At 35.3% G+C, this 21,538-nt stretch overlaps 1 protein-coding gene across 9 annotated transcripts in view; it reads left to right on the top strand.

Annotated features, from left to right (window-relative positions):
* The window catches only part of MICU1 (mitochondrial calcium uptake 1), a 254,403-nt gene that overhangs the window by 119,781 nt on the left and 113,084 nt on the right, over nt 1–21,538 (top strand). For 6 of the 9 annotated variants that reach the window (XM_043596599.1, XM_043596597.1, XM_043596592.1 and 3 more), the window contains one exon: nt 17,813–17,927. In XM_043596599.1, the coding sequence (XP_043452534.1) occupies nt 17,813–17,927 (115 nt within the window). Of the gene's footprint in view, nt 1–1,176; nt 1,189–16,535; nt 16,542–17,812; nt 17,928–21,538 lie in introns of all 9 variants that reach the window. The other 3 variants (XM_043596593.1, XM_043596596.1, XM_043596595.1) reach the window with 3 other exon arrangements.

Below are 21,538 nucleotides of genomic sequence, written 5' to 3'. Positions count from 1 at the left end.
GACGTCTGATTTGATTTCTCATATCTGAGCCGTCCTTTGTGCACAGCGATTCATCTCACCCCTGTGTTGTAAAATCCTTTGAGCCTCTGTCACATCAATCCTAGCCTTAGGCTTGTAAATTGCTAATAGTGTATATTTTACAGTCAAGAACTTTTATCAAGCTGCTAAGTTTGTTTTGAAAAGTGTGGTAAGTTTGGGTCAAATTTTATTTCACAGCCAGTGAAGTTTATTTGTTGAAAAAAAAAATCCTTAAAACAATTTTATATATGAAGATGTTTTCGTGTGGTATACCCGGCTAAATTAGCTAACCTACACTGCCTCATAAATGCCATCCTCTATGATGGCTGGCTTTTTATCACTAATGTGAATAGTAATTCATTTAGTGCAACATAATTTTTCAGGAAACCTGTTTCTGAGTTGTCATTCTGAACTCTTCCTAAGAGTAGTTACTAATCTGAGTTTGGTTGCCCATATGGGTGGTAAAGCAACATATTTGCTGTGAAGTTTAAAAATATTGGAGCACTTGGGTGATTCAGTTAAGCCTTTGACTTTGGCTCAAGTCATAATCTCACAGTTTGTGGGTTCAAGCCCTGCATCGGGCTCTGTGCTGGCAGCTCGAAGCTAGAGAGCCCGCTTCAGATTCTGTGTGTGTGTGTGTGTGTGTGTGTGTGTGTGTATGTGTGTGTGCGCCCCTCCCCCCCTTCTCTCTCTCTTTCTCTCTCTCTCTCTGAAAAACAAATAAGCATTAAAAAAAAATTAAAATACTACATCCATGATACATCTTACTAGGAAACCTTAATTAAAGAAATGCTTTGACTTCACATGACAAAAAATGAAATGTTTTCCTTCCCTTTTAGAAACATTATTATTCATGTATTTTCTTTTCATAGTATTGTGAAGTTTTTCTGCAATTGTGTGTTTCATTTTGGGGAGGCTAGGAGTTGAGTTGTTGGGGTTTTTTGTTTTATTGTACCTCTCAGATAATCTATGAAACATTTCTATGTATTCCTCATTTCTTGTTTCCAGGTGTTCATTTATTTTATTACAGATCTAAATTTAGTCCTTTATATGTTTTAATACTTTGTGGTATTGTGGTATGTATATTTGGTTTTGGAGTTTTTGTTCATATAATCAAACAATGTCCATTTTTTTTTCTTTTTCTCATCTTCTGATCAGGATTTCTGGCAGGTACTGACTCAGCAGCATGTGCTTTAAATTAATTATTCCAGAATCCATAGTAATGCTTCAGGGACAAAGGTTCAGTGCATGCCTATGTCCTTCCCCTGCTCCTTTCAAAATGATTCAGTTCCTGTCACTTTAAATTAACATACTTTATCTTTAATATGACAATGCAAACACTGCATAGGTCCTTGAGAATATAATACCTCGCATGATTTAAAAGGGAAGTTTTAACATCAAGTGTCACACAAAAGGTTAAGAAACTGTTACCACTGTATTGCATAAGAGATACTCAGCAGTGTAATGGAGTCATCTCACCAGTCATAGTAGGGATGCCATGTTCCTGGTTGAGCTTTACAGGAAGGGTGAGGCAATGGTAATTTCAAGTGAAAAATTAATGTTTTTTGTTTCTTGAAATTTCTTACCTGATAAATACAGGTAAGCAGTTGCTTAGTTGCACTTTGCTCAACTAAATGGCTTAACAGGAAACAAAAGGAACATTTTAGGACTTCGTTATTTTGTTTTTTTGAACTAACCAACAACTTTAACTTGAAAAGGAAGCCAATACACGAGGAAGATCATGAAAGAGAATATATAGATTGTAATCTGGCAAAGGAGAATTTCAAGGACTAGCCTAAGAAGTACATTTTTTGATCTTTGAAGACTCAGACTCTTTAATTGTAGTTTATGAGTTATTAAAATGCATTTACTTTTTAAAAGACATTACTCTTGGGTTTCTTTAGGGAAATATAAACTAAATCGTATTAGAATATCTTTTTTGTTTTAAAATAATTAATGATATAATTAATGAGATCACAGTGTGCTCTTAATTTTTATATAACATTTTTCCTGCCTGGGCTTCTTCGTTTTTAAAATGGGATATATTTTTAGAAGTCTACTTACCAAACCCCAGACCAATGACCCTGTTCCTGGTATAGTCAATTATCTTCTGCCTCTCACTGCATTCTGAAACAAACCAACAAATACTTAAATAATTGTGACAGAATAATTTATTGATAGTCTCAGTATCGATGTTTCTAATGCTGGAAATTCTATTTTAGAATAGCCATGGCACAACTTAGTATGCATAGTACTAAGGAGCATAAATCAGATGAGATGCTTAACACCTGTGATTGAGGTACATTGCTTCCACTTCTGTAATTATAGCAGAACAATTTGTAGGAGGAATCTAAAAACTCTTCCTTTCCTATGATAATTGTATGGTTTACACTTGAAATTTTAAAATGAGTTGCCTCACATAGGTGTCCCTACTAAAGAATGAGGAGACGTGAAAAGAGGTAGGTAGGAATTGGTGAAGTGCTTGGAAGTCTCTGGAATATTCAGCATTGGGCAGTCAACCACCATAATTGACAAAAGAGCACCAGTTTTCTTTAAACTTTGACTATCAAGGGTGATATCCTTGTTGAGTAAGGAGTCAAGAGCAAGTTTTACTCTATTATTAAGGGTATCTTGTTAATAAGCTTTTTGTATTGAAAATAATAAACTTTTTTTTTCCCTAGAATAGGTAAATATCACTCACGTTGGTGACACTAGTATAAATCCTTTAAGCTTCCAAAGGTCAATGAGCAGTTACTTAATAGACGAGGGCTTTCTTGCTTGCTTCCTTAACCAGGATTTTGTCCTTTGCATGCTAAGTTCCTATTGCCTGTGAAAAGGCTGGAATCATTTTGTTTTTGTAGTAGCATAGAGCTGTTCTTCAGATGCAGCTTATGAATGGTGTCAAATACTGAATTATATTGCTGTGAGGAGTATCCATAATGTCTCTTTCCAGTCTCTAAGTTCCACCACTACTAAAGTATGTTGATTTAACTCATGTGTTTGATTATTCAGGTTGAAAAAAGAAATGATAATGTAATCATTAAGTACTCCCAAGGAGAGTGTAGTTTACTTAGTTACCCCAAATATTCAGACGTCTATTAAATATGTCTTTAAATACATTTTTATTTTAGATTCTCTTTTGTTTGAACTTGAGATCAACTGAGCCCCTTTGATTTATCATTGTTGATTTGAAAGCATAAACATGACTGACGAACCATTACATTTCCAACACGTTCATATTGAACTTTTCCATCATGAAAGAAGATTTGAAATTCACTTTGACAGGAGAGGACTTGGATCCAGACTAACTTCCTTTTTCTTATTATTTTAGCACATTAACATGCTTTGAGATTATACAAAGTTCTGTGAAAACTACTCAAAGCATTTTATTTCTCCTATTCTGATAAAAGTGGGTTCTCCACTTAGCCTGAACATGCATTTTTTAAAGCTCCAAACTTGAAAAGTTTTTCCAATGACAGATTAGTCTAACGTCTATTAATTAAGAAGAACACAACCATTACATTCTTGAAGTGATACTCATTTTCAAAATGATTAAAATATGCTTTTGAACAAGTCATAGCATAAAAATACGTTGTGCACCTACATCATTAACTAGACTTTCCTTCTCAAGATAAATGAGCTGATATATGCTAAGCCCCAGGATTAATATTTTACAATAATGAACTGTTATTTTTGCTCTGAAAATACCCAGTCCCCATTAACAGTTTTAGAAATTGCAAACAGTTTTTGTGCATTTGATACAATATAACATAATAATGGTTCTGGAGTCAAACTAGGACCTGTCCTGCTACTTCACAGCGTTGTCACCGTTGGCTACTTATTTAACTTCTCTGAACTTCAGTTTTCTCATCTGTAAAGTGCAGATAGTAGTATTACCTACCCCCAAGGATTGCAGTGAGGACTTACAGAGGTGTAGGTAATTCAAGTAGTTAGCACAGTGCCTGGCATGAAACACGTGAACTATAATTTTTAAATTCTTGATATGTCTTTAATGGTTAGTGGTGTTAAAGGATACCTATAAGTGTTTGAATTTAAAAATGATTTAAAAATTCTTCATCTAAAGGGCTTCCTGGGAGATGGCAGTTACTAGAACAGTGTAGGATGGTTGGTGATCCTCAGAGTGAAGCTTAGTTTCTATGATGCGATTTTTTTCATTTAATAATTTTTTTTCCAAATGAGAGAAGGTGAAATGCTATATTGACTTGTTTTTCAAAATTTGTTTGTGAGGTTGCTTTTCCATGAATTAATAGGAAAGCTTTTCATAACCCATATGACTGAACACAAGACTACTGCCGAGCTGATGGCACTTCTTTTCAGCACTGATTGATTTGAGTGGCCAAAGTCCAAAATTGAATTCTTAGATTTAGGTTGCAAATAATCAATAATGGTAAAACATAGATTCTCCCATCCAGAGCTGTTTTGAAGCAAGTGTGCAGGCATATGTGGTAGAAAATAATAGAGTTGACAGTTTTCCCCTTTGAGGGTTTTGATAATACTTCATCAGATACTGAGAACTGAACCAAACCACTCAGTGAAGTTGTATCATTTCCTTGAAGTGAACGTTACTCCAATAGACTTCCAAATTTTTATCATTATTTGAATCAAATCTTCTCCCACATTTTTTTTGGTAAGCATCTTCATTTGTATGCATATTCTCTATAGCCATCTAATTAATGAAATAGGAAAACATGTGCATGATAAGTATTTGGAGGTGTTCTCAGAGCTAACGTGGTTAGAATTGGGACTGAAAAGAGAATGGCTTTCTGGCAGAATGAAGTTTTACAGTATCTTAAGCACTCACCTTCCGCAGTCTGTTGCACAGTCGTTTATGTTTGCTTGCCGCAAATGCAATATTACCTTTGAAAAGGTTGGAAACTCTGAGTCAGGAGAGGAACTCCTAAACTACTCTAAATTAGAAACATCTCGATTTAATTTTATCTGACATAACCTCAAATTCAAGTTTTCTGCAAGTTCAGGTGTCGGACAGGGGAAGAAGAATACATATTTTAACTGTGCAACATTTTCTGTTTGATTGGGAATAGTGTGATTGTTTAAGATTGATATCTACCAAGGCTTTGGCATCTACGCACCAACTAAATAATTAAGTATGAGCATTAATTGCATGGGAAATTTGCTCAATTTTCTATTTCTAACACTCTTCCCCTCCTTGACCCAACCCCAACCTTAGGTAGAAATACTGTTTATCATTTGGAAATGCTGGGCTAAAATTGCTTTTTCTGGAAGAATCATATTATTATCATCAATTGGTTTTTGAAGTACAATCTCAAATGTTTCTTGAGGAATTTAGCTAGGCTTTGAAATATATATCAGTCATCTAGAGAAATGTTAATATTAAAGCCAATTATCTCAGTCTCATAAAGGATGACATCTTAATTTAAATAGCAGTGTTGTGTTCTTTATCAGATTTTTCTATAAACCAGAGATGTTTTGAGCTTCTAGATGACATATTGGCATCTATTTTGCTGGCATGTCTATCAACTACTACTTGATAGAAAATTTATTTCAAACTATAGAAATTGAGAAATGGGTTTTAACTAGAATAAATAATGAGATTAAACTGCTAGATATGATTTTTCTTTTTGGCTTCATCCAATTGAGTCCTTAAAGGCAAAATTATTGCCTCTATTTTGATCAACCCTATTAAAATTAGGATTCACTGAGCACAGTGAGTATTAGCGAGTCTGAGTTGTGACTGGAATCCCCAGTACCAAGGCTCCTGATGGCACCTGCAACTTTGGCAGCGTTCTATACATTTGTGTGATTGGTCGGAAATCACAGTGTGGGCGCGTTAGCGTGAAACTATCCTGGTAAAACAGTTCAGGTTTTAGACTCCTTGAGAAGTATAGCAGTTACACACTATGATTTGCTATAACTTTCTAATTAAGTGTCTCTGCTTACTTAAAAAATAAAAAGATTCAGGATATGATGCAGTTGAGGTCAATACCAGGACCCTTAGGAGATTATTTATTTATTTGTTTTCACTTGAGTTCCGTAAGTTGACTGTTTTACAGTAGTGAGTCTGTAGTTGTGATTTAAATTTTGAAACATAAGGTCTTAGGCTAAGTCATGTAAATGAATAGTAAAACAGTTAAACTTCCCCTCTTTAAGTCAGTGAGCGCATTGCTTTGAAATATTTTGCATAATTTTGTTCTTTAAAAGGAAGTAATATTTGTCAGTAAATTCGGTAGAAATGCTATTCTGATTGGTTGACCTGCATTTTTGCTTTCACAGCCTTAATTTCAGAGATTCAAGTGATTGAATAAAGTTTGATATGTAACCTATAAGATGCATTAAATAGCAGGGTGCCTGGTGGCTCAGTCAGTTAAGCTTCTGACTCTTGGTCTCGACTCAGGTCATGATCTCACGGTTCAGGAGTTCAAGCCCCAAGTCGGGCTCCACATTGACAATACAGAGCCTGCTTGGGATTCTCTCTTTCTCCCTCTCTCTCTGCCCCTCCCATGTGCGCACAGTCTTTCTCTCTCTCTCTCTTCCTTCTCTCAAATAAACTTTTTAAAATAGATGCATTGAATAGCATATATAGAATTGTTGAATCACTGTGTTGTCCACCTGGCAGTAATATAACACTGTATGTCAACTATACTTTAATTAAAAAATAACAATAATAAAATAGCATAATGCTCTGGAGGGTATCTTCAATTATGATGTCTTTTTAAAATACCCAGTTCTGTTAATTTTCAGCATATATACTGAAGTGTATTGCTAGAATCTTCCCTCAGGAACTTTAAGATGAAACAAATTTTCCTTAGACCCTTACTATAAACTTTTTTTGCTAAACTTACATCTTCATGTATTACTTAATCTCACATTATATGGCCTTACAATAGATTTGGAATATATTCTACTTCATTTGACTTTTATATACAGAAATGTCTTCCTTTAGTTTGTCTAATGTTTATTTATATTGAATTTATGACTTACATTGAATTACATACACGTATTAGTATAAATGTTCATTAGTAACAAACAATATAAATAACCACCTCTGAGGTAGTGAGAGAAAGTGAACATTATTACCAATCTGTTAAGGAAGATTATGTTTTCCTTGGGCATGTCTCCATATCATCCCTAAAGTATATAGATGGTATTTGCCTAGGGAAAAAAAATAACTTAAAATGTAGTCAAAGATTAAACATTATTCAAAAGTGAAGAAACATTGTACTTGACATTCTCAAGTCTCAGTTTGCAGAATTAAACAATTGATAAGACTTTTGGAGTAAGAAAAAATACCCAAAAACCTTCCCTCCACTTTCCTTCCTTGAATCTAGAGTTTACATTTTTCTTTCTTTCTTTCTTTCTTTCTTTCTTTCTTTCTTTCTTTCTTTCTTTCTTTCTTTCCATTTTCAACATACTTTGTGACTTTTAAAAATTTATTCAGTATCAATCTCAAATATCTATATTTTCACAGATTCCTTATGTGCCATGGCTAGGTGGTTTGAGGATATCATTTATAATAGAATCAGACCTTTGATTTATAAATACCAGCTAAGGAGCAGTCATACAATGCCAAAGAACCTAAAAATTGGTTCTCTAGTAACTCTCATTTCTTCCCAAATTTTGATATATTTATTTGATTCTCCTCCTAGCTTTAAATAATTTGAGGGATCAAATTTGATAGTTTTATGGCAGTTTGGGTGTTTTTGACTAATATATGTCATGAATTTTATAAGTAGCATCTTTGGAGTTTTGGATATTCATCCCACTTTTAAATTCTTAGAGTTAATAAGTAGGTGCTTAATCTTAAATGCACCTGAACCACTCTCTGACAAGTGGGTGCTTTAGAAAATATGCATGTAACTCCCCCCCCCCCTTTCCTTCTACCCCTGCCATGACTCCAGAAGCACGGAAGAACAATGCTTTAATAAAGAATTAGAAGATTATGTTGCACAGAGCATACTGAAAAGCATGGCTAATTTAAAAGTCTTCTTTAAACATCTTTCTCATTTTTAAGGAGCTACTGCAAAACAAACACATTCTTTGTTCTTTCTCTTAAACATATGCACATACATGTGCATACATGCTATCTCTTTTCTCTGTTCTTCCTGACTTTGATACTTTCTATCCCTCTGTCATGTCCCCTCCCCCCCCCCTTTTTTTTTGTTCACCTTTCTAGGATCTTTTTTTTTTTTTTTTTTTAGTTTCTTTTAGGTTTTTTTTTTGTTTTTGTTTTTTGTTTTTTACTTTATTTATTTGAGAGAAAGCATGAGCACAAGGGGGGCAGGGTGAGTCAGAGAGAGAAGGAGAGACAGAATCTCAAGCAGGCTCCACACTGTCAGCGCAGAGCCTGATGCCAGGCTCGATCTCACAAACCATGAGATCATGACCTGAGCCCAAAATTAAGAGTTGGACACTTAACCAAGTGAGCCACCCAGGTGCTCCTAGGATCCTTTTTCATTCTGTATCTTTTCATTCAGATATTTTCAGCTTTTTCTTATATGGAGCACATTGGCCTTTTGGCCTCTCTTTCCTACCACTCTACTGAGTTCAGCAGAGATCTCACATGTAGCTACACAAACAGAAATATTTTCTCCTTCAAGAGGACTGAGAGTTGCAAACATGGACATATTCTGTCTAAAGCAGTAGAGGAAGAGGTACCTTCCTAGAGAAAAATCACACTAAATCAGCATTGCAAGGTGTTATTATATATCCCTTATGGAGATATGTTCCAGTAGTAATTCTCAATCAGTATACAACTGACGGTCTGTTTGGTGACATCTTTATTATCTCTGTACACTTTATAATCGTCTAATAGTGGAGGTGGCTAAGCCTAAACCTGACCTTAAATATGTCTCACGCAGAGGCTTAAGCTACCTTTTTAACCATTTAGATAATTTCATGTTTATTTATACTTTGGCAAACAGTCATACACTTTGTTAATAATCAAAAGACCTTCAAAAGAAAATGGGCTACTCAAATCAGAAAAAAGCATGGAAAAAGTAGCCCCACTCATATGGTAAATTAATTTATATGGTAAAGATGCCAAAATAATTAAATGGGGGAATGGAAGGTGTTTTAACAAATGATTTACAAACAACTATATATCCGTATTTTAAAAGAATAAAAAATATACCTTACCCCTTTCCTCACTATACTCACAGTTTACTTGGAATGGATCATAGACCTAAATGTAAAATCTATATCTTTAAGGCTTCTAAAAGAAAATGAGAATATTTTTATGTACTAAAGAGAGGCAAAAATTTATTAGCATATAGAAAGCAATAACCATACAGGAAAAAAATCAATGAGACTTCATGAAAATTTAAAACTTTTGATTGTTAAAAGAGAATTATAAGTCATAAACTAGCAGAAAATATTTTTAATATATGTATTTGACTATATTTGTTATCTGTTGCTGAGTAAAAAATCCAAAGCTTGGAGGCTTAAAACAATCATAATTTCTTGTCAATTTCTTGCTTTCTATAAATAAGGAATTTGGGAGCAATTTGGCTAGATGGTTCTGGCTCAGGCTTTTTCATGAGGTTTAAGTCAGAGGTTGGCTAAAGCCTTAACCGTCTAGCTTGACTGAGGATGGAAGATTCATTTCTAAGGTGGCTCACTAAAATACCTGGTACTGACTTGTTGAGAAGCCTCAGGTCCTCTCCCTGTAGGCTCTCTACTGTCCTGCCTCAGTGTTCTGTTCAAATGACAGCTGGCTTCCCTCCAACAGAGCAGCATGCCTTTTATGCCTTTTATGACCTAGCCTCAGAGGTCACACATTATCACTTAAGCTGTCGTCTGTTGGTCACACAGACCAACCCTGATTCATTGTGAAGGAGACTAGGTCAACATAAGGATGTGAATAACAGCAGGCAAGAATCCCTGGGATCATCTTGGAGTCTGGCTACCCAGACTCCTTGAAAGGAGTCTCATATCCAGAATGTAGAATGATCAGTGATTGAAAAAAAAAAAATGGCCAAAAGACTTGGTTATTTCACAAAGAAAATATATAATTTCCAATAAATAGAGAGTGCTCAACAACATTGGTCAGCAAGGAAATGCACAATAAAACGACAAAGAAATATCACTACCTACCCACTCAAATGACTAAAATTAAAAAGACTGGCAACACAAATGTTGGCAGTGATGTAGAGTGACTGGAACTCTCATACATTGATGGTGTGAGTAAAAAAGGTACAGTAACTTTGAGGCATGGGGCACCTGAGTGGCTTAGTCGGTAAGCATCTAACTTCAGCTCAGGTCATGATCTCACAGTCTGAGTTCGAGCCCTGTGTCAGGCTCTGTGCTGACAGCTCAGAGACTGGAGCCTGCTTCCGATTCTGTATCTCCCTCTCTGCCCCTTCCCTGCTCATGGTGTCTGTCTGTCTGTCTCTCTCTCTCTCTCCAAAGTAAACATTAAAAAAATTTTTTTAGGGGCGCCTGGGTGGTGCAGTTGGTTAAGCATCCAAGTTCAGCCAGGTCACGATCTCCCGGTCCGTGAGTTCGAGCCCCGCGTCAGGCTCTGGGTTGATGGCTCAGAGCCTGGAGCCTGTTTCCGATTCTGTGTCTCCCGCTCTCTCTGCCCCTCCCCCGTTCATGCTCTGTCTCTCTCTGTCCCAAAAATAAATAAATGTTGAAAAAAAAATTTTTTTTTAATAAATAACTTTTAGGAAAGTCTAAATAGCCAACAACTGAAAAGAGCCTAAATGTTTATCTGTAAAGGAATGAATAAATCACGTTATTATGTGTGCATTATGATTATATATAAAATAAGTTATAATACAAATTTTTATTTCATTTTTATTTTATTGATGAGTAATATACTTCTCTACAATAAAAACAAACTATTGAAAAATACAGTATGGATGATTCTCAACATTAGGCTGAGCTAAAGAAACTGTACACAAAAGAGTATATCCTGGTGATACTGTTTATAGGAACTTCTAGAAGAGGCAAAACAATCAATGGTATAAAAACATGGTGGGAGTTAACTGTGGAGGAGCATAAAGGAAACAATGGAAATGTTTCCAGTGAAATGTTCTGTATCTTGATGGGGATGTGGGTTACTCCAAATATTTACTTATTTCTTTATAAAATTCATTGTTTTGTACATTAGATTTATGCATTTTACAAAGGAGATTTTACTTAAAACTGTAACAAATATTGAACTCTAGATAATAATTTTTTTGCAGACATGATTAGCAATTGTGAAACTGCTCTCTGTATATTCTAATATAATCTCTATATACTCTCATTGAGCAAATGAGTAAATATATTGAGGATAATGCGAACCAGGCTTCTCCCTGTTGGAGAAGGGAATAACAAGTGTGTAAGACTACCTTGTTTCCCATGGTATTAGAATGGGATTAGAAATACCAATATGAATTCATAGTTTGTAACAGACAGATATGTAATCATGAGGAAGCATCAGCCTAATTTAAAGTGAGGGATATTCTTCAATATAATTCACTTTTCAAATCTTTTAGGGTTAAAAAGTGTAAAGAGATTTTTAAAAATGGCGGAGTAGGTAACTCCAAAACTGCATCTCTCCACTAAGACAGTCAGTAAGCTGGCAAAAACTGTCAATCAACTTTTTCAGATCTCTGGAATCGAATCAGACTTTAAACAACCAGGGGAATGTTGAAAGATGAAGATGCTGAAATTTGATAAGATAAAGTTGTGGCGTACTTACTTGATAACCACTTCCCCACTCCACAGCACAATGGCAGCCATAAAGATTGTGGCCCTCAGTCCTAGTACAACTTGCTTGTGCCAGAGCAAGCAGTGCAGACCTTGTCCTTGGAGAATATAGATGTGGGCAGTGACCTCTCTGGTCAGTGAGTCATCTCTACTTGCAGGCTTGCCTTTGTTTTGCCTTTATTGGAACTCTTAGGGATGGGGTGGCTTCCCAAGTGGCATTTTTCAAAAGCACTTAAAGGTAATAAATATACTAGCCACAGCGGGCCGAGAAAAGCAGCAGACAAACCAAAGAGCCTGGGAAATGAAGAGGCAGCTGGAGATAAAGAACAAGGACTTTGAAGTGCTCCACCATATACTGAGGAATCTGGAAGGCCTATGCATGCCCGGAACTGAATGAATACTTATAAGAAACCTTAGCAGACCCTAAGCTTTCACCTCTGGCTGCCTTTTATCTTCCATGCAAGCAAGAAGTGAAGGCAAAGGCAGATTTTTTAAACAGTGGCTAAGCATTGAAACAAGGCCCAACACAAAGCCAATCTGTAAAGACATGGAGAGTATTCCCACACATACATATTTGACTCCAGGAATTTAAGGAAATCTCTGTCAGATCACCAGCTGACCTCTAAGGTAATAGAACAGAGACTTGAGTGACCATGCTTGACAAAGCATTCAGGATTTATGAAAAGAATTTAGAAAAGTCACTAAAGAAGTAACTACAACCCACACAAGCAGCAGCAACAAACCCTGAGGAGGGAGACTCAGGTTCCCAGAGTTACCACATTATAATATACAAAATGTCCAGTTTTCAACAACAAATTATGCTTTCAAAGAATAAAGTATGGCCAATTTCACAGGAAAAAAAAATAGGAACTATCCTTGAGAAAGCTTACTACAAACTTTAAATCAATTGGCTTAATATACTTAAAAACCTAAAGGAAACCATAGACAAAGAACTTAAAGGAAACAAGGAGAATGATGTATGAACTAATAGAGAATATCAACAAAAGAAATTGTTTTAAATTCTGAAAACTGAAAAGTACAATAACTGAAAGAATTTCATTAAAAGGGTCTAATGGCAGATTTGAACAGGCAGGAAAAAAAGAATCCATGAACTTGAAGATAAGTCAGTTGATATTATCCAGTCTGAGAAATAAAAAAAGAATGAAGAGAAATTAACAGAGTTTAAGATACCTTTGTGACATCATTAAGTATACCAACATATGTCTACTAGGAATCCCAGAAGGCCAGGAGAAAGAGAAGAGAGCAATATTTGAAGAAACAATTGCTGAGAGCCTTCCAAATTTATTGAAATATGTGACTCTACTTTAGGATAAATTCACAGATACCTACACTGAGACACATTATAATCAAACTTGAAAACTAAAATGAAGAATCGTGAAAGCAGGGAGTTTGTTGCCAGTAGATCTACCATATTAAAAAAGAAAATGCTTAAGGCTGAAATAAAAGGGCCCTAGATACTAACTTGAAGCTATAAGAACAAATGACATCAGTTAAGGTGACAACACAGGTAAATAAAAGCCAATGTTACTGCCATTTTTGGTTTTTAACTCCCTTTTTTTCCTTTGTGATTTAAAAGACAGATGCATAAAATAATAATTATAAATCTGTGTTAATGGGCACACTGTATAAAGATGTAATTTGTGAAAATGACCTCTCCAGGAGCAGAGGGGTTTTTTTTAATACTATTGAAGCTAGGTTGGTATTAATTCAAACTAAATTGCTGCAAATTTAAGATGTTCATCGTAGCCTGAAGGTAGCCACTAAGAAGATAACTATGCTTGGTTCCTTTTATAGAAAATAACCAGGGACTCCATAGAGACAGAAATTGGATTAGAAGCTAGAATAAGGGGGCAGGGGGCTGTGACTGTTTAATGGGGAAGGGGTTTCCAAATGGGGTGATGAAAAAGTTCTGGAATTAGATAGTGGTGATAGTTTCATAACATTGTGAATGAACTTACTGCCACTGAATTATACACTTTAAAGTGTTAACAGTGGTAAATTTTATGTCAGGTGAATTTTACCACAATTAAAAAAAATTATAAAACATAAACAGTGTGGTCCTGGTGTAAGATAGACATATATATCAATGGAATGAAATTGAGAGCCCAGAAATAAACCCACACATTCATAGTCGATTTGTTTTCAACAAGGTGCCAAGACCATTCTGTGGTGAAAGAAGTCTCTTCAACGAATAGTGTGGGGTCAACTGGATATCCACATGCAAAAGAATGAAGTTGGATCCCTACCTCACATTACATACAAAAATTAACTCTGAGCGGATCAATAACCTAAATGTAAAAGCTAAAACTACCCAGCTATTAGAAGATACATAGGGGTAAATCTTCACACCCCTGGCTTTGGTAGTGGAGTCTTAGATATGACATCAAAAGCACAAGCAACAAGAAAAAGTAAACAAATTGAACTTCATCAATATTTAAACCTTTTGTACATCAAAGGACATTATCAAGGTACAGTAGAAAGGCAATGGACAGAGTGGAGAAAACATTTGCAAATCGTACCTGTTATGGGTTTTATATACAGAATATACAAAGAACTCTCACAACTCAATAACAAAAAGACAGGTAACCCAATTCTAAAAAAAGGCGAAGGATTTGAAGACATTTCTCCAAAGAAGGTGTGTAAATGGCCAACAAACACATGAAAGATGCTCAATATCATTAGGTACTAGGGAAATGTAAATCAAACCACAATGAGATACCACTTCACACTCACTAGAATGGCTACAATTTTTTTAAAAAAGGAAAATAAGTGTTGATGAGGGTATAGAAAAATCGGAATCCTTGTACATTGCTAGTAGTAACATAAAATGGTACAGCCACTGTGGAAAACACTTTGGCCCTTTCTCAAAAACTTAAACACAGAGTTATGATATGACCCAGAAATTCCACTCGTAGGTACATACCCAAAAAAATTGAAAGCAGATAGTCAAACAAATACTTGTACATGAATGTTCATAGTAGCACTATTCACAATCGCCAAAAAGTGGTGACAGCCAAACTATCCCTTAATGGATGAATGGATAAACAATGGAATATTCATTGGTGATTAAAAGAAATTGATGCCACAACATGGATGAACTGAGAAAACATGTGAAAGGAGCAAAATTCAAAGGCCCACATATTATATGGTTAAAATGGTGAATTTCTGTTACATAAATTTTACCACAAAGATAGTAACAAACCTCCAAAGGAAAAAATAAAGGACAAAAAAATCTGTTTTGGATTAATGGAAATTAAAGAGACATGACAACTAATGCTGTTTATGATGGTGGATTATATCCTGGGCTGGGGAGAAAATAGTTATAAAGGAAATTATTGGAATTGTTAACTGAATTTAAAAATAGACTGGATTAGATAATAGTATGTATCAGTATTAAATATCTTGGTTTCATTAAATTTATGCTATGGTATATAAGAGAATGTGTCTTTGTTCATAGGAAGTATATATTGAAGTATTTAAATGTAAAAGGGCATGTGTGTTGAACTTTCAGAGGGACAAAAGAATATATGTATATATAAAATGATAAAGCAACTAGGGTAATATGTAAACCATTGGTGAATCTGGGTAAAATGTGTATGAAAGTGTCTTATATTGCTCTTTCCACTATTCTGAGTTTGCAATTATATCAAAATTAAAAGTTACCAACAGAATTAGATTTGTCTTTTGATATCTTCCAAGCAGCAGCATAGTCCAGGTGATTGTTAGAAAAATAATGTTAGCCATGCTTCTTTGTCTTAAGTGCTTCTTTTCACTCTTTCCTTACATGTTTGTCTGTTTCTCCTCTTCTGGATCCCAATATATTATTTATTTTATTGGCTTATAGCAATCTCTCTGTAAGATCATTACATAATTAGGGGCACCTGGGTGCCTCAGTCGATTAAGCGTCCGACTTCAGCTCAGGTCATGATCACATAGCCCGAGTTCAAGCCCCATGTCCGGCTCTGTGCTGACACCTCGGAGCCTGGAGCCTGCTTCGGATTCTGCGTCTCCTTCTCTCTCTGCCTGGCCCCTGGTCGTGCTCTGTCTGTCTGTCTCTCTCTCAAAAATAAATAAACATTAAAAAATTGTTTTAATGATGATTGCATAATTAATACAAAGTATTCAGCCTTTATGCATATTTATTGTTTAGTTAGTAATGTTATGCCTTTGGGAGCCTATTCTCATTTTGTGTATTTTTTCTTACATACTTTATTTTTGCAGTATCTTAGATAATGTAAAAAATGTAACCATTTGTTTCCCTTTTTTGAGAAATTAAAATATTAACCTCCAGTGAAAGGCTTTGCTGCTCTAGTTCTCATCCAGCTGTCTGAAATTTGTGTTCAGTCTGTTGGTAGAAGATCAAGTGTGGTATGAGATTTAACCCTAACTGAAACACATTGGACTATGTGCTCATTTTTGTTGTCCAAAGAAGTAATCTCTAAATCCTGCCAAACAGGACCAAACAGGTGGCTTTCTGTCCACCAGAGATGAGTCAAAGAAGTAATGTCTAAATCCTGCCAAACGGGACCAAACAGGTGGCTTGCTGTCCACCAGAGATGAATCAAAGAAATCCTTTCCTAAGTAGAATGTGCCATCAAAACCTCATACTGCTTTGTCAGCATTCAACTGTGGATTTTTACCTGTTTATGCCTCCTGTTTCATATGAACAAGCAAATACCCAGTAAAGGCTATTTTGGATAGGATTACAAAGAAGATCGTGATGATTCATTTGGTACTTGTGTTTTCAATTGGTTAACCAGTTTTCTTTCCTTTGTGGTGTATGATGGGATCTTCACTAGACAGAGGTAACCTATTGGATAGTTGTGTACCTGGATGCTGGTGTGGTGGTGCTTGTTGGTTTCGTTTTCATGATACTCCTCCTGAGGTTGTGCTTGCAATGCTGCTGCTTATTTTGTGTTTGCATGACATTATTTGATTGCTGTTTGTTGGTTTGGGTTCTTAAAACCTATTTCCTTTTTTTGGTACCCAGAATAATTCATTGAATATCTTTAGTTGGTCCAGAACTTATGGAAGTTAGTTCCAAGTCTAACTCTTTGGTGGATCCTTTTCAGTTTTTGAAAATATCTTCAATGTCACAACTAAGTTTATCATTTGGCTACGAATTGAAAAAACAGGGTAGGATTCCTTAAACACCCAGGAAGTCACCACTTGCCAGACAGGCCATTACTGAAGCTAAGAAGTAACTCTTTGTGAGTTTTATAGATTAAATAAAATTAATATATACATAGAATAAAATCTAAGTTTTAGGAGCATTTCATCACTTAGCTGAAACTTAGGAGCCTCCAGCAAGGTAACAATGAATACAACTAAATTAAATCATGCCTAAATCTTAGTGTGCATGTCTGATTTGCCAGTATCTTTCAGAGGTGTTGTTCCCTCTGCAAACTGTCCTACATTCCAAAGCTAAGATTCTTGGGGGGCCAAGGAACTCTCAGAAATTAGTTTTCTGAGAGTTTGTGTGGGCCTTGAAAATAGTTGCTTACCTCTTTGTTTCTGGTCATTGATAGTATAGTTTTTCTTGGTCAATTAGCTGACTTTGGGCAAATTGTACTGATTTCATTTTATTTTATTTGTTTCTTTTGTATCTTTTCTACTTTATATACCTCTATAGAAAAAGGCAGATTGTTTTTATTTTTATTAATTTTATTTTTTTGAAGTTTTTAATTCCAGTATAGTTAACATACAGTGTTATATTAGTTTCAGTTGTACAATATAGTGATTCAGCAATTCAGGTGGATTGTTTTTAAAACCAAGAAACAAAACCAGTCCTGAAGTGAGCCTGTATATGTCAAATGGCAGGAGTTCATAAAATTGAAATTATTTTCTAGTGTTACTATTAAGCCAGTGTTGAGACAAACAAGATCATCTTTTGTCTTATAAGTTTAGTCATCTTGAAAACTGTAAAGGATCCATTAATTTGGAATGGCCATCAGAGAAATGCTTATGATAAGTAGCATAAAACTGTCAGATAAATGGTGTTTCATCTCTATCTATCTGTGTTCTCATTCTGTTATATCTTCTTTTTATCTTTTGGTGGGATCCATGCATATAATAGAAAATTTCCCAGGAACGAGAAAAATTTGCTGATGAAGGCAGTATATTTTATACCCTTGGAGAATGTGGACTCATATCCTTTTCAGACTACATTTTCCTTACAACTGTTCTTTCCAGTAAGTATAAACTTTTCTTTTTATTCATTTATAGGGAGCATAAAGGACTATAAAAAAAAAGTTCATTGGAGGGAGAAACAAGACATGTTTGTAGAGTTAATTATAAGTTAACATACAATTTCATTTGTTATAAATTCTCTATAACTTGTAGTTAGAACCACCTGAGAAAGAGGAAGAAAAATAAAATATCAAGATAAAGTTAAAAAAAAAAAGAAAAGACAAATCAGTGAAGTTAAATCTACCTTTAAGTGTTTGAACCCCTGTATTCTTTTAAGATAAATTGTATATTGCCTGGTCCTTGTAGCCTTCATTAATGTTTCTACTTCCTCATTAAAACACGTATTGATCAGAGCACCCAGGTGGCTCAGTCGGTTGAATGTCTGACTCTTCATTTTGGCTCCAGTCATGATTTCATGGTTCATGAATTTGAGCCCCACTTCGGGGGGTTGGGATTCTCTGTCTCCCTGGGATTCTCTGCTTGAGATTCTCTGTCTCCCTCCCTCTCTCCTCTTCCTCCACTTGCATGTACATGCTCGCTCTCTCTCTCTCAAAAATAAGTAAATAAATGTTAAAAAAAAAAAACACATAATCTGTCATTTCTCTACTAAAGAAGAAAATTGGCTCGGTTTTTCTACTTGTGTTGAATATTCACTTTTGAATCTTAAGGATTACCTCTTAAGACAAAAACTCAAATTTGACTCATTTAGAGCACTGATGAACTGCTGATTTTTTAAAGCTAAACAATTTGGTTGATAAGTACGCTACTCTAAGTGGGTTTTTTTTTAACTGTTCAGAAAAACAAAAACAAAAAATGTATGTTTCTAGCTTTCTGTGTATATCCTATTAAAATCTATCTAAATTGAACCAAAGAGATCTGATTTGTATGTTTGAAAGAGATGATTCTCTAAATTTTTTCTAATTACTTTTGACATAATGTCTAATTTGATGTCTAATTTGTTTGATATAGCAAACAAAAATTACTGCCTCTTTCTTCCTTTCTCTAGGCTAGTCGTCTCTAAAGATAAAACTTTAAAATAGTTTTTAATAAATGACATACACAAGACACAGTTCCTGCCATGGCTCTGACCACTCTTACCCTTCTTTCCTCTGTTGACAGAAAAATGAAGAAATATAGACTAACATGCCTTACCACAGTTGTCTTTGGGATACCAAAGTGTCTGAATAAATTCATGTGGTAAACCAGTGCTCTAACAAAGGAGATACACACACACACACACACACACACACACACACACACACATTGATTTGTTACGAAGATCCAAGGTAGTGAACTAAATAAAATAACATTTACAGTCTTAAGTTGGGTATTGTTAAAGTTGTGATTTTGGTAGGGCATGGTTTCCAAAATAGTCTTCAGTTCAAATCCTGGCCCCAACACTTCTAAGCTTTGTGATTAGGGGAAAGTCAGTGAACTTGTTCATCTGTTTTGTTTGCAAAGTGAAGGTGGAAGTAATAACAAACCCACATGATTTGAGGATTATGAGATCAGGAATATAAAGTACCTACTTCACTGCCTAGTATTTAGTAAGTATGAAATTTGTCTGGGTTTTTGTTCTTGATATCCTGTAACAAATGTTATTTCATATCTGATTTTAAATGTTATTTCATATCTGATTTAAATGTTATTTCATATCTGATTGTCATAAAAAAAAAACAGCAGAATTGGTAGAGATTTTTAAGCTTTGTGTGTGTGTGTGTGTATGACTTTGTATAGAATTTGCATTCAGCATGATGTGGCAGAAAAGAGTACTGCATTAAATGAAGAGACCCAGCTTGGAGAACTGTAGTAATATACACTGTATACAATGGCAGTAGTTCCTGCAAATGTTTGTTGAGCTGAAATGAGATTTTAATTTGTATCTAATTCTCAGTCCTATTACCTTCATATCTTTCTGAGGGTCAGAAGGACCACAGAGCAGAACCTTCAGAATACCCTGCACATTGTGTAGCTCCTTTAATAAATTCAACCATTTTAGAGCAGGTAAAAGTCACATTACCCTTAAATTCTGGAAACCACTCCAAGTAGCTCTACTGGTCCAGGCACCTCTTTACTTCTTGACACCCACCTCCTAGCTTAAACATGGTGAGTGATTTACAAAAAGTGCTTGGTATGACAATGTCACATATAGTTGACCCTTGAACAAAGCTGGGGTTAGTGACACTGATACTCTCCACCCACCCCACAGGCGAAAATCTGGGTATAACTTTTGACTCCCCCAAAACATAACTATTAATAGCCTACATAAATTCAATTAACATGTGTTTTGTATGCCATATGTATTATATACGGTATTCTTACAATAAAGTAAGCTAGGAAAAAAATGTTATTAATAAAATCATAAGGAAGAGAAAGTACATTTACAGTACTGTACTGTGCCTAGAAAAATTCATACATAAGTAGACGCCCACAGTTCAAGCCTGTGTTGTTCAGGGGTCAGCTGTACTTTCTATATTGCCAGGGATGAGAAAATAGAATAAGAATATGATTTGCTAAGCGAAATTAGTCAGAGAAAGACAAATATCATATGACTTCACTCATATGAGGACTTTAAGAGACAAAACAGATGAACGTAAGGGAAGGGAAACAAAAATAATATAAAAACAGGGAGGGGGACAAAACATAAGAGACTCTCAAATATGGAGAACAAACAGAGGGTTACTGGAGGGGTTGTGGGAGGGGGGATGGGCTAAATGGGTAAGGGGCATTAAGGAATCTACTCCTGAAATCATTGTTGCACTATATGCTAACTAATTTGGATGTAAATTTAAAAAAATTAAAAAAAAAAAGAGGGTGATCCAGGGGATCCCAAGTGTATGCAAATACTAATCTTAGATTAGCGTCAAAATGAAAAAAAAACATATTTTCCAATTTGTTATAGATTCTTATGATTTCTCAGAGGTCTTGAGACCCCATTGGAGAAAAAATACAGCTCTAAGGGTATTGCTTGGTGGTTGTCTGCCCCAGTATTCATAGAACTGCTCTCAGCCTTCTCCATTATCACTTCCCTATAAGGGAATTAACCAGCTCTTACCCAGTTGTGAGATCCAACTTTTAGAAAGAAAGTCTATCTTAAATGTTCCCCAAAAGTTCTAAAATTCCAAGTGGTCTCTCCCTCCTGTCTCTGAACTCAAAGCATTTATTAAACTTAACAATTAGCAACTCATCAATAAAACATTTTCTGTGTATTGCATTAAAAAATACATGTGATTTTAAGATTTTCTCCTTATCAGTGGTTTTAAGTATTTTCATTATTATATGCCTCTAGTTTTTCTCAACTTAGCACTATTGATGTTTGAGGCAGGGTAATTTATTGCTGTGGGAGCTGTCCTGTGCATTGTAGGAGGTTTAGCAACATTCCTGGTTTCTACCCACTAGACGCCAGTAGCATACCCTTTCCCTTCTCCCAGTTGTGACAATCAAAAATGTCTTCATGATCCCTGGGGGACAGAGATAGGGAGGAATCATACCTATTTGGGGATGCCCTAGTTTGGGACAGGGTTTTTTGTTCCTTTTGTGTTACTGTGTGCCTTGATGTAGTGTTCTACAAGTTTCTTATCTTGGGATTCTTTGAGCTCTTTGGATCTATAGG

The sequence above is a fragment of the Prionailurus bengalensis genome, chromosome D2 (genome assembly GCF_016509475.1).
Source record: "Prionailurus bengalensis isolate Pbe53 chromosome D2, Fcat_Pben_1.1_paternal_pri, whole genome shotgun sequence".
NCBI lineage: Eukaryota > Metazoa > Chordata > Mammalia > Carnivora > Felidae > Prionailurus > Prionailurus bengalensis.
This window is presented reverse-complemented; position numbering and strand designations above follow the sequence as displayed.